Below are 12,973 nucleotides of genomic sequence, written 5' to 3'. Positions count from 1 at the left end.
ACTTTCTCACTCGTGCCTTTCATTTTCATTTCTCAATGAGGTCACACATATTTGGTGAGACCCCACATCCCAAAATTTTAGAACTCATTTCTCGTCACATCTCAATATTTTGTCCTAAACAAATGTGGGAAAAGCAAGAATCGTGGAAGAATATTCATATTTTCTCATCTTGGTCGCACAAACCAAACAGACCATTAGGCTTGTTTATTTTTTCTATAAATGAAGAGGGGGTTGGTCAATGGGAAGGTGGTTTTTGTTGACCAACAATCATAGGTTTGGATCCCATGCTAGTTTTTTAAGTGACGTGAATAAACAACTTTCCTATCTGAGTAAATCATTTTCTTATACAGGGAAAAGTTGACAAAATGTAATGAAACAAAATTGCCCTTAATAATAGTAACATTTTATATATAAAAAGTCATTGTTAAGCTCATCTAAGAAACACTTCTATTCAAAACGAAGACACAGATAAGCGCATTTAACAAGTAAATGGCTCATTAAAAAACTGGGGCATTAGAAATATCTGCGATCTAAAATATTTAGAGGAATTTATAGGCATAATGCAGGTCTAGTCCCATGTCAGGCTTGAATAGAAAATCTAGGCCCAAGCCCAAAAAATTATGGGGTTGGTCCGGCCAAGCTTCTAGGCCGGGTTATGAATGATTGCCCCTATTCCTGATCTAAAACACAACTTGGCGAGTCCGGATCTCCTGCCCACAAAAACTCTGTTCACGTCTACCCAATGCGGTAGTGTTATGTGGGTAGACGTGGGCAGGAGATCCGGTTGGTTCTCAGTTCAAACATAAGGATCCGCACAACAACCTCACAGAACGATTCAGCCGACAGCCGCACATCGAGAACATCTTCCGTATTATTATGTGTTGTATTTGTATATGGGGAGCAGATCCCGTTCCTATGGGGAGATGTTAACGGTGGGACGTTCCGTGAGGTCGGTGCGAGGATCAAATCCAATTGCGAGGGTTAGCCGAGGTTGGGTCATTGCTGCCGGGTCGCTGGAGTTCGTTCAACTTCAACCCATGTTCAATGGGGATATTTTTGTGATTGCGAAAACAAGTACCTATTATAGCGTTTCTATTATTCGGCTTGTTTTCTAGGGCAATAGCGTTGCGGCCCGTTTCCATCGTTGTTGCAGAGAGCTCACAAAGCCCGTTTCTATTATTCGTGATCTTTTCTGGGACCAAACTCCATATCGATGGGGAAGAGAAAGGAGCGCCGCCTCGCAGCTCTAAGCGCGGCTGGTCGAAGAGTAAAGCTCGATCTTTTTGCGGAACCCTCTGGTATTCACTGCGAACCGTGCATTCTATTATCCTCTTGGATTATATGTTTTTTTTTTTGGATTTCTTCGTTTATTATTGATTTTTTGTTTTCTCCTTCTCATGTTTTGTTTTGACAATATTAAGTGTTTATTTCTTTAATATGCAAGGTGTTGTTTTTTTAGGGTTTAGCTTGACTCTACGGACTAAGGTTCAATATTATCCCCTCCTCCCGGGCAGCTTGATGGGCCAGCCAACTTAGTTTTGTTTCTGTTTCTTCTATTTAGGTTTCGAGCGCGTATTTATTGATTATTTGTTCTACTTATCGTTATTTCTATTGAAAACGACGATTGGTCTTGAAAATAATGCTGAAAGGACGCTTTTTCTTCTCCCTTCCGGATTAACAAGTATTTACAACCAGTTTAATTTTGAGTCTTGTCTCCTTTTTTTTTTTTTATCATAAATACTGTAGTAAATTTCGAATTTTATGTTCTATGTGATTAATGCAAATTGTCGGGCTTGCTGAAGTTATACTTCAGATCAATTTTTTATGTTCATTTTTGCAATTTTAACTTGATCACTATGCTAATTTTCTGCTGCTCATATTTGGAATTGATAAATGGGGTTCTGTTTTTCTTTTTCTCTTATGTTAGCCAAAAAATTGGGATTTTCTGTTTTCACTTTTTGTTTACGTATTCTCGGCGATGCTACTTTTGTATTGCTAACACGGTAACTTGGATGTGCTTAAGCGGTGACTACCGGTCAGTGCTAATTTGCCAAGTACTTGTTTTAACTTGAAGTTTTTTTTACAAATTTTCTAGGGGATTTGGGTGGCTCCTCTGCACATGATCAAGTTGGAGGGGATCTAGATCAGAGTTATCGTGATGGAGTCCCCAATTCACCATCTACTTCAGGTGGGTTCCGTCAGTTATCTTCAAGGACTATATAAAGAAGACATGCCTTCACAGCATATTTTTGGTGGAAATTGGAAATATTGTACAAGTCATATTATTTGCCAAAGCATTTGGTTTTCAGAATGTAGGGTGGCTGAGGTCTTGGGAACATTCAATGGTCAGATCAGGTCAGCCCCGCCACAATGAAATATTGAATGACTCCCAACCTGTTATGCCCTTTTTGGCAGCAACTAAGCGTTTTGGAGATTTCAGCAGGGAATTTTTGCCTTATCGGTTCGTATGTCTCTGTCTTTATTTGTTTTATGTGTTCTAACAATATCTTCAAGTGTCTTCCAGGTGGCCATGGTCAAATTATTCCTAAGATGTTCCTATGGATTTCATTATAGGCGTTAACAGCCACTAGTTTCTATCTTATTAAAACTATTTTTACTTGCATGTTGCATCTTAAGTGATGATTTTAGCAGATTACTTTTGATAACTTGGCAATTGCTAAGTAGATATTTATTTATTATCAAAAAAATTGTTAAGTAGATATTTATTTATAATAAAAAAATGCTAAAGTAGATATTTTGTTTGTTTAGAAGTATGTAATGGGTTGCTATCCTGTCTTCAGGTCAACGCCAGGAGAATCCTTTGCTGTTACTTGGACAATACAGTGATGATGAATTGGAGGATGAATCAAATGAGAAGGATACAAATGATGTTACTGAGAATTCATTGATTGAAGACAATGGACAGGTTAGCTCAATGTTGCAGTCTTTACTTTATATTCTAATCCTTGCATGGACATGCATGAATACTAAGAGGCCATTTCACAATGATGGTCCTGGCCATCTGTGGTCTTGGGAGGGAAGACTGAATACAGGGCTTACCTTTGGCATACCTTTTGTATGAAGTAACTTTTCTCATACTTGGACTTGCATTATTATGTATGGCTATCATTGCATCAATAAGCTGCCCCGACAACAAAAATAATAATTAAAGATGCATGGCATTGTTTATTTATGTCTTTATTTATTTGTGAACCAACATCCTTGTATTAATATTTGTTTTTGTTTTTAATTTTTTATTGTTTCTTGTGGATATCTGATAAAAAACAGATACCCACTTGGTACTGTGGCTTCTCTCCTGTACTTGTAGTAATTCTCTAATACATGCATGGCTACAAATCCTAATTCCTAACATCCCTGTCTTAAATGTGTTCATTATAGTACAAGCTCTCTAAGCTCTCCCATACCCCTAGATATTGTATGTCTTAAATATGTAGTACTATTGCCATGTATAAAATGGCAGTTAGTTTATCTTAAACATTTGTTTTGACAGGTAAAGGAGGCTGCTGATACAGAATCTGGAGTTTTAGAAAACAATACTGGCAAAGATGTTGCAGCTCAGTTGGTCATGGTTGAGGATGTGGAGAAGGATGCTACTCATTCAAATGCTGCTTCCAATCTGGATGATGCTGAAATCAGAGGAAGTGATGCTACTGCTTCAGGAGAACCTCACAACCAAGCAGATGCAGCTGCACAAGTCTCTGATCCAGGGTCTTCCGGGGTACAAATCATTGGAGAAGTGGTTTCTGGGTGGAAAATAGTGATGCATGAAGAGAGTGGTCGGTATTATTATTGGAATACTGAGACCGGGGAAACTTCATGGGAACCCCCTGATGTGTTGGCTCAGGGATCTGAAATAACCACTGAACTGAACACACCTCATATTACTGAAGAAAAGGAGAATCCTTCCCGAGATACACATGCATCAAGTCCAATTTTTCATTTGAATGTGTCTGCTATTAATGAACCTGAAGGCTCCATATTAGCTCCTGAAACCCAAGAAAACTGTGAAAATGGCTTTCATGAGAAGAAATGGAATGGACACAGAGTTGAAAGTCAAGATGTTCTAAATTTAAGTTTCAACACAGAGCAAATTGAATCTACAGAGAGTTCTGTCACACTAAATGTATTGCATCAGCAAGCTTTGTCATTAGGTGATTATGTTTCTGTGCAGCAGTCAAATAGTGCTCTTTCTAGCACAATTTGTTCAGCTACAACAGCTCATGATGATAAGGATGAAAAACCAACAGTAGTCAGTGAGCAACACGAGTCAGCAGTGGCTCTTTCTTCTTCTCTTGTAAAATATGGTGAAAGCTTGATAAAACGGTTGACGTCACTTGAAGGGTATTATATTATTGGCATCACTGTTAGTGATTTTTCTTTCCAAAATGTGTATGCATGTATATGGTTAGGTCCAGAATTATGACTCAATTATGAATGTATTGTCATACACTATTGTTAATTTTCATCTTATGATTGAAGGTTTCTTTGGAAAATGAATGTAGGTAGGCCTCCAATACTAGGATGGTAAACTCATGTGTCAATGTTGTTGGCATGGAAAGTTGGACACAATTAAGATTGGGCAGACCAGACTTGGCTCTTTTTGGACTTTAGACTGCCAGCTGTTCAAGCATGAACCTTTATCTGCACACAGATAGGATTGTAGTTCTTATGATCATTGCAGTTTGGCCAATCCCATCCAAAATTTGTATATCTTCTATGTGCTGCAATGGAAGTTACATGTTGGGTTTTGTTCCAAAAAACACTTTTGCTGTTTATTATTTGGAATATTGGTACACAAAAAGATGCTTGTTTGCTTAATTTTCTGATCTTTCTTTCTTAGTCTTTAAAGCTTTTTGCACATTTAACACCTTAATAGTTTTGGTTTTCAGTTACAAGTATCAAGGCCAAGGGTGTGACTGGTTTTGTTCCAAAAAAACGCTTTTGCTGTTAATTTTGTTTTGAATATTGATTCATGGAAAGCTGTTTGCTTTTTCTTTGTCTTTAAAGCTTATTGCATATGTAACAGATGTATATATTTGGTTTTCAGATACAACAATCATGACCAAAGATATGACTGGATATCAAAGTACACCATGGAAGTTGAGATCCGACTTGCTGATATTAAGTCACTTTTGGCTTATGGTTCCCTTCTTCTTCCATTTTGGGTGCATTGCGAAGCACAGTTTAAACGACTTGATTGTGCCATTAATGATCAAGTTTTGCAAATTGATAAATCTGAGCAGCTAAACAAAGTTGAGCATCATCCTGTTTCATCGTTCGGAGGGGATGGTATCTCATTGCAAAGCATGGGAAGAGAATCTGAAGTGGGTGAGAAGGATCAAGTACTGACTTCTGCTAATGAAACACAATACATTTCTCCAGATGTTGATAAAGTAAATCTGGTTCACAGAGAAGCTCATGGTAGGCATTCAAGTGTTGACAATACAAACACTAACCATGCATTGTCTTCTGGACTTCCAACTGAACTGAGCAAGGAAGTGGAAGAAAAACTGCAAAAAGTCAATGAGACAGCACTCCCAGATGCATTTATCTCTAAAAATGCAACCCGGATCGGGGAAGATATAGACATGGATGTGGAAATGGAAGTTGATGAAGCTCCTGCAAATAGCATGACTGGAGATTCATTAGTTACCAAAGTCTTTCCTCCATTGGAGCAACAAAACCAGACAACTCCACCTTCTGTGGAGTGTCCAACTATAGAGCCTGGGAATGAAATTGCTGCCCCACCACCTCCAGATGAGGAGTGGATTCCTCCACCACCACCTGATGCTGAACCACTTCCTCCTCCCCCACCTGATGAACCACTCCCCTCGTATCCTCCTCCACCACCATATTCTGAGACAGTTCCGTCTCTTAGTTATGCAGAGCAATACAATTTGGGTTATTCAGTTTCTAATTTTAACTACTATGGTGCCACAATGACAGAAGTGCCGATGGCTAATTATTATGCTCATGGGGAAACACATCAGCTTGCTGAGCCCCAGCCAGTACAGTATCATGATACAGTACAGAACACCTATCCTGAAGCTGCTCCTGCAATGGTCAATCCTGTGCCTACTGAACCTGTAATGTACTATGACCTTCCTAATGGACCAATGCCTCCTGTAACTGTGATTACTAGCTCAGAATCTGGTTTCTACAATGAATCTGGACCTGTAGTTAGTAGCATGGAGTCATCAGGTTTATATTGTGAATCTGGTTCTGTAAGCTATCATGATACTGCTGCTTCTGTTCAGATGGGATCTGTTGAGACTCTTGCGGAGTCTGGATCCAGTTCATTACCAAGTTCAAAGGTTGAACCTGATTTTTCTACCAAGTCGGTGAGTGCACAAGTTCTATCTAAGCAACCTGCAGTAGAATCAATGACCACTGTAGTATGTGAGGGTGCTCCTGCCACAGCAGCAAGTACTGCTGCTCCAGCTGCTTCTAAGGCTCAATCTAAAGGTATGTACAATTTCTGAAAACCTAACTTGTTTTTGCTACACAGCCTACACTTGACTTCAACATCAACTGTAATCCCAAGCTAATGTATTTCTGCTGTGCAGGCTAATCCTGATTACTTTCAAGTAATTCTAAGGGTCTGAATATTTTTGACTAGTTTTAGGATGAAAAATTGACATAGCTGTGCCATGGTTAGAGAATTCATGGAAATGGGAGTATCTTGTAGGAAGTCCATCTTATTTTGTTTTTGAAAAGATCACATGCCCCAAAATCAACCAATCTGGCATTTTTACCTACATTATCACATTCTTATTTAAACATGGAGAAACTATCTATAATGAAATTAACTGTTTACATTATAGTAAAGTGTCTACATCCACTGCCCTATTTCAAATTTTGATGAAAAGAACCAAAGGTGCTGTTATTTACTTAAAAAATAACGAAGGGTGCTCATGTTCTTCTTCTTCATCGATCCCGGACCCCAATTGTCCAAGCTACTGAACAGCTTCATCCTTCAGCGGCAAATGGATAGCCCTGAACTGTCGCCGTCCACCCTTGCTCCCTTCCTCCCTCTTCTTCATCCTCATTGTCGTCCCCCTCCTCCCTCCTCTCTTTCTTTGAACTTGGACTTGAATCACCCAAGCTACTGAACAGCATTGTCAATTTATCATGGCCATTGGCACTGGGGCAATGACGGTAGTTTGCCTCTCCACCTCCTCTCTCTCTTCAAAATTTCCTTCTCCTTATTCTTCTCTCTCTCCCTCTCTCTCTCTCTCTCTCTCCATTCCTATCACTCTTCCTGGGCCTCCTTAGTGACAAAAACAGTGGAGCCACTTTTCCTTTGCAACATCCAAATGTCACAGAAAATCACCATCATCATTGATGCTTGCAATGCTTGTTGGAGAAGATGTGACATAGATGACAATGGCGTGATATGGTGTTCTCTTCTATTTCGAGAGGAAAGGACTCGAATTAGGGATCAAATTGGGTTTAGAAGAAGGGGAAACATGGGCCATTTTGAAAAATTTTGGAGGCATTTAGGACTTTGGTCAGGTTCAGATACACGTCTGATTGCGTTAAGCAACTAGGCCATGCCTTACCATTTCAGATCTATTTCATTTGATCAGAGTTTGTTTTCAGCCCTAAACACAAACGGGTTGCATGTCTGTAAAGCAATCTTTTCAGATGTTAAATGCTTGAAAAATGTTATCAAATGCCACCTTAATCTGTTCTTGATTACCATAATCTTTGTGTAAAGATAAATACGTGAGTTTGTGTTCACCCCTAAACACAAACGGGTTGCATGTCTGGAAAGCAATTTTTTTCAGATGTTAGATGTTTGAAAAATGTTATCAAATGCCACCTTAATCTGTTCTTCATTACCATCATCTTTTTGTATAGATAGATACATTTGTGAGAGGATAGTTTTTCATCATAAAGCTTAAGAAAAGGGTGTTGAACGGGTTCTAGATCTAGAATGAGTCTGCAAAGATTGAGTTTTCAATAATGAGAAATAAAACTTAGAAGACTATGAAAATTCAATGATAGCCGAATTATCAGCCGCCTTGCAAGGGTTGAGGTTGGCAAGAAACCCATGCTACAAATCTGGTAATTCAGGGAGATTCAATTGGTAGTATTGAAACAAAACATTGGAAGTAAATGAGCTTAAAACAAACAGACTGATCAATGCAACACGGGTATACAGATGAGCAGATGGATTGGCTAAATAGGGGTGGAAAGGGAATAATTATACTGGGATACTATTTTTTTTTTTTGTAAAAGGATAGTGATGAAGGCATCTTAAATGCGGGCTTGCCTATTATTTGTACACATTTAATTCTTCTTTTTTTATATTTATAAAAAAATAAAAATAATTCTTCTTTTTATATTAATAAAATTAGGTATGTTACTATCTGTATTAGACTTCAAATGTCCACTCCAATCACTACTATAGGTACTTCTTCTGTTTTGTCTATTTCTTCTCTATATTCCCTACTTATGGAGATCCCTATGTCATGTTTTGATCAAATGTGCCACATAGACTGTTGTAGTCACAGTTACGTTGATGCTGTACCGCTTAAATTTTGCAACCAAACTCTTTCTCCCTTAAATTTTTTATTGACTAGACTTTACTCATGATTATTATCCATTTTCTCAGCTTTACGTGGGAAGAAACGAACAATTGCTGTTGCACCTACTTTGAGATCTAATAAGAAGGTCTCTAGCCTGGTGGACAAGGTGCATTTTGCATTATATTTTCTCTCTACATTATGGTTTAATTACTTAATATTGTAAAGGATGGAACCTTACTTTCTTCTTGCTAGTGGAAGGCTGTGAAAGAGGAGTTGCATGAAGATGAGGAAGATGAACCAGAATATGCTTATGAGATATTAGAAAAGAAGCGGCAAAAAGAAATAGTGGTATCTCCAAATTTATTCCCATTATTTTGTTGGCTCACCTTTTTTTTTTCCATGGTTCCTCTGTTTTACAATTCAGTTTGTCTTCTGTAGCAATGGCGTGCACAACAGATTGCCAGTGGAGAGGCTAAAGATAATGCTAATTTTCAACCTCTGGGAGGTGACTGGTATGTTGGTCTTGGACCCTTGTTTTTTTTAATGAATGTCTTGGACCCTTGTTATCAGTCATTTATTGCACTCATATATGTGTATGTGTATGTGTGTGTGTGATATATATATATATATATCCTGTGGGTATAAAAGTACTTTTAACATGCTTTTTTTTAAAGAAAAAGACTTTTAACATGCTTTTATTAAAAAAAAAAGACTTTTAACATGTGAGGTGAAGGCTTTAGTCCATTGTGATCTAATATTGACAACGAGGCCTATTTAACTGATACTTTTTTTTGGTTATAAAAGTATCTGTATGACTGATACTTTTTTTTTGGTAGTTGATGTTCTGAGGCCTATGTAACTTCCTTTCACCTCATTAAATTTGCCAAGTTATTGACAACGAGGATTCTAGCTGCTTATTGCTAGTCTAAGGTAGCAAGGAACAACACCTAGACAATCTTGGACAAGGATTTAGATCTTGTTCGGATTTGCTTTTTCTTTATTTGAACCCTCCTTTTTTTCAGCACTGTTTGAATCACATTTCTGTGCACTGGATTTTTTCTGTATATCGTCATTTACATTTCCATGCCTCTACCTCTTATGCCGATGTCTTATTATCTGATTTAGGCGGGAACGGGTGAAGCGTAAAAGAGCCCAATTAACCAATGATAGTGTGCAGGCTCAATCAGAGATACCTGCCAATGAAAAACAGCAGCCTGATTTAGTTGAACTCTCAAAAGATCTCCCATCTGGATGGCAGGTATGCTTAGAAACATGTCACTGGTCTCAATATCTGTTTTTGTTTTATTGCAAATTAAAATAATACCATAAGTGAAAAGACTTGAAGGAAGACCTCAGTGCCCCAATCCGCTCATATTAGATGGTGCTTCTGCTCTGGGAGCTTGGATGAAATTTCACAAGAAGATTCACTTCAATTACATTGTAATGGGCAGCCCACCATCGTAAATGCACTCTACATTTCCGTCTATTTTCCTTCCCCATATATATATATATCATATCTTCAAAAATGTTTCTTGACCTAATTAATGTGCACATAAGTTGAAAACTAGCAATTTCTTTTTTAATATTTTCAAAACAACAATAAGTATTTTATTGAGTAATTGTTTTTTATAAAAAGTATTCAATTGCGTAAATCCATAACAAATCAGCAACTAGAAAGGCTACAATTTTATATAATAAAAGATTTAAGACAAATACAATGGAAAAGATAAAAAAACAAGGGGTGGAGTCGCAATTTTATTATATAAAAGAGTGTGATAGAAAAAAAGAAAAAAGAGGGAAAAACTTATCAAAATAAAAATAAATATCTTTTATCCTCTTCTTTCTTTCCTTTTCTCTTAAAACCCTTGGATCTTTAAATTCCAAGTTTCCAACAGTAAAATCTTAAAACGAACCATGTGATATGCAAAGGCCATAACCCAATTTTGGTCCTAACTATCTGGGTCTTGGAAGTAGGGCTGATCATGGGTTGGGCTGGGCTTTGGGTCTATATTATTTATTAGATCATATATAAAGGCCGTTCTAGTGTTTGACTGCAATTCTGCAAACACTTTAATTCAAGGGAGGGAAGAGTGTGCTAAGGATTGTGGGGAAGTAGTCAAGAAGCAGGAAGTAATTTCTGAGGGGGGCGGTGGGTTCAGAAGTCAGCAGGGAGCCTTGAAGAAGCTGTGGAAAATGTTGATACAGTTGGAAGATTCAGAACTCAAAAGGACATAAAAGGTTAACAGCGGATTCCAGTTTCGGAGTTTTTTGTGCGAATAAAAGGAGGATTTTTTGGCATTGAGTCCTTTGCAGGGAGGGTGATAGGGATGGGTCTGCTGTGTGTTGGTTGTGGATGTTCGGGTTGGCCTTTCATTTTAGGGTTGCGATTTTGATTTTTGATGTTTTCCTTTTTTCTGGTTTTTAAGGGTTTGTGCTGTAATTCGGGTTGGCTTTTGTTGGGGTTGGGGTTTTTGTCGGTTGGTTTGTTACTTTCTCTCGGGTGACTGCTTATCACCTTTCTTGTATCTTCTTTTTGTTTATTAAAATTTTTATTTTACCTTAAAAAAAGATTTAATATATATGATAATTTATATTGTATCATAATATATGCGATTTTTTTTGCTATTACATACTACACATTATAGGACAGTGAAATCGGGGGTGGGGCAGAGCAGTGCATGCCTCTTGGAGAGCCTGCATGGAGAGCCTGCATTTATGACAGCTTTGGACCCATGCCTCTTGGAGGGGTGCCCCAAACGGCCCTCTCAACTACTGGGCCATTGGCGCATATAATATAAAATATATGTTATAATTTATATATACATACATTACATATATTATATGCATTATATATATGTGCATATAAATATAATATATAAATATAGTGGGCTGAGCTAGGCCAGAAATGATCACTCGTTGTAAGGGGTAGACCGGTAGAGTAAAAGTGATCTCATTTGTTTTGAACTTAAAATCTTGATTTTGACATATTTCCTGTCGGTGTCTGATTAAATAGAAGAGTTTGTTTTGATCAAAAGAAGCTCTTGAGCGTAATGATACTTGGAAGCCGGGGCAGTCACAACACACTACCCCCATGCATTGAGAACATTTCCCGTTCATAATACTATTTGGGAGGATGAGATGTTCTTCATGTGTGGCTGTGATGTTGTGTGTAGATGTGGGTAGAGTTCTTGTGGGCAGGAGGTCTGGTCTCGTCAGAATAGGCCTGCCTTTTCTAATTTGATGCCATGACAACTATGCCTATTCTTGGAACCAATAAAATGCAAGTGTGCCTATTCCTAGAACTGGGAAGTAACTATTAAAAGGCTCAGATTAAAAATCAAGTCACCCAAAAGGCCAAAACCATGACTTGGTGTGGAATCAGTTGAAAATTGTCATCTTTTTCCTTGGTTTCTTTCATTTGTTTCTGTACTACTAACATTTTCCTTTCATAATCAACTAAGATTTTAGAATGGTTGTAACCATATGTTCCATAAGGTTTTAAGTCTGCTTCTCATTTTGACAAAAAAAAAAGTCTGTTTCTCATTTTGTCTCATCACTCTTGGTTACTGGGACCATGACTAATTTGTTCCTTTTTTTATGTTGAGTACCCTGAGGTTCAGTAGAGGATGGGTTGCCGAGGTTATTGTTTGTATTTCATTTGCTCATAAAATTTGAAGATCTGATTTACTAAAACATGTTTCCTGTTCTTTATCTTCAGGCGTATTGGGATGATTCCTCAAAAGAGGTTTACTATGGGAATGTGCTTACCTCGGAGACAACTTGGACCAGACCTACGTAGTACATTTCACTATTTTTTCATATCAGAAATTCCCTGTTAAGGCTGTTAAAATGAAATTTCTTATTTCCAATTCAAGGGATGTATATTTTGGATTTGCCGTTTTCTGGCATATAAAAAGCTCGCTGCAGTTTTTTTGTTTTGTTTCTTTTCTTTCCATTTTTTGTGACTTTACGTTTCAATGCTGGTTTTTTCTTCCCCCACGCCAATACGATAGAAGCGGGCCAAGCGGCTACAGAGCACTGTTATCAATGTTGTTAGGGACTTGGGCCTAGACTTGGACTGGACTAGACTGCTGGACCGTGAAGACTGGGAGATCGGCTTCAGTTGGTGCAAGGCCCGTTCGAACACTGCTTGAACACTTTTTACAGCCTTGCATCGTTAACATTTCCGTACGTTTATGCTTTATTTTATGGGGAGATATTCCCAATGCAAGGCTATGATGGTTGTTTGAAGGGCACGTTTATGTTTTATTTTATTGGGAGATATTCTCAATCAAGACAATGAAAGTTGTTGGAACGGGCTTTGCATTAACTGAATCCAGAGTTGGAGATTGGCTTCACCTTGTATTGGAAACATCTCCCATCAATATAAATACGGTAGATGTTCTCATGAGAGAGGG

At 37.9% G+C, this 12,973-nt stretch overlaps 1 protein-coding gene across 11 annotated transcripts; it reads left to right on the top strand.

Annotated features, from left to right (window-relative positions):
* Positions 1-916: 916 nt before the first annotated feature.
* On the top strand, positions 917-12,493 carry LOC148864825 (uncharacterized). 11 transcript variants are annotated; one of them, XR_016110310.1, is made up of 12 exons: positions 1,595-1,681; positions 2,096-2,188; positions 2,310-2,461; positions 2,802-2,926; positions 3,512-4,362; positions 5,069-6,486; positions 8,642-8,721; positions 8,814-8,903; positions 8,994-9,067; positions 9,392-9,485; positions 9,681-9,813; positions 12,274-12,493. XR_016110310.1 is itself a non-coding variant. In XM_088979630.1 (11 exons), the coding sequence occupies exons 3-11, from the start codon at positions 2,383-2,385 to the stop codon at positions 12,352-12,354; spliced, it is 2,931 nt and encodes a 976-aa protein (XP_088835756.1). In that variant the 5' UTR covers positions 1,125-1,298; positions 2,096-2,188; positions 2,310-2,382; the 3' UTR covers positions 12,355-12,493. The 11 variants fall into 11 exon arrangements, 7 of the variants coding, with proteins under 7 accessions (XP_088835755.1, XP_088835752.1, XP_088835750.1 ...); XR_016110309.1 differs by lacking the exon at positions 1,595-1,681 and adding an exon at positions 917-1,298 and having other exon boundaries at positions 2,096-2,461; positions 8,808-8,903; XR_016110307.1 differs by lacking the exons at positions 1,595-1,681; positions 2,310-2,461 and adding an exon at positions 1,089-1,298 and having other exon boundaries at positions 8,808-8,903.
* Positions 12,494-12,973: the final 480 nt, after the last annotated feature.

This window comes from Nelumbo lutea, chromosome 3 (assembly GCF_056320005.1).
Source record: "Nelumbo lutea isolate HS-2025 chromosome 3, American lotus-T2T, whole genome shotgun sequence".
Lineage (NCBI taxonomy): Eukaryota > Viridiplantae > Streptophyta > Magnoliopsida > Proteales > Nelumbonaceae > Nelumbo > Nelumbo lutea.
Note: the sequence above shows the minus strand (reverse complement) of the source record. Positions and strands in the feature narration are given on the sequence as shown.

Bases quoted from the DNA above. Each gene is read 5' to 3' on its own strand.
- LOC148864825 (XM_088979624.1), top strand. From the start codon at position 1,214: ATGGGGAAGAGAAAGGAGCGCCGCCTCGCAGCTCTAAGCGCGGCTGGT. The intron at 1,299-2,095 runs GTATTCACTGCG...CAAATTTTCTAG, and splicing joins TCTTTTTGCGGAACCCTCTG to GGGATTTGGGTGGCTCCTCT. The intron at 2,189-2,801 runs GTGGGTTCCGTC...TCCTGTCTTCAG, and splicing joins CAATTCACCATCTACTTCAG to GTCAACGCCAGGAGAATCCT.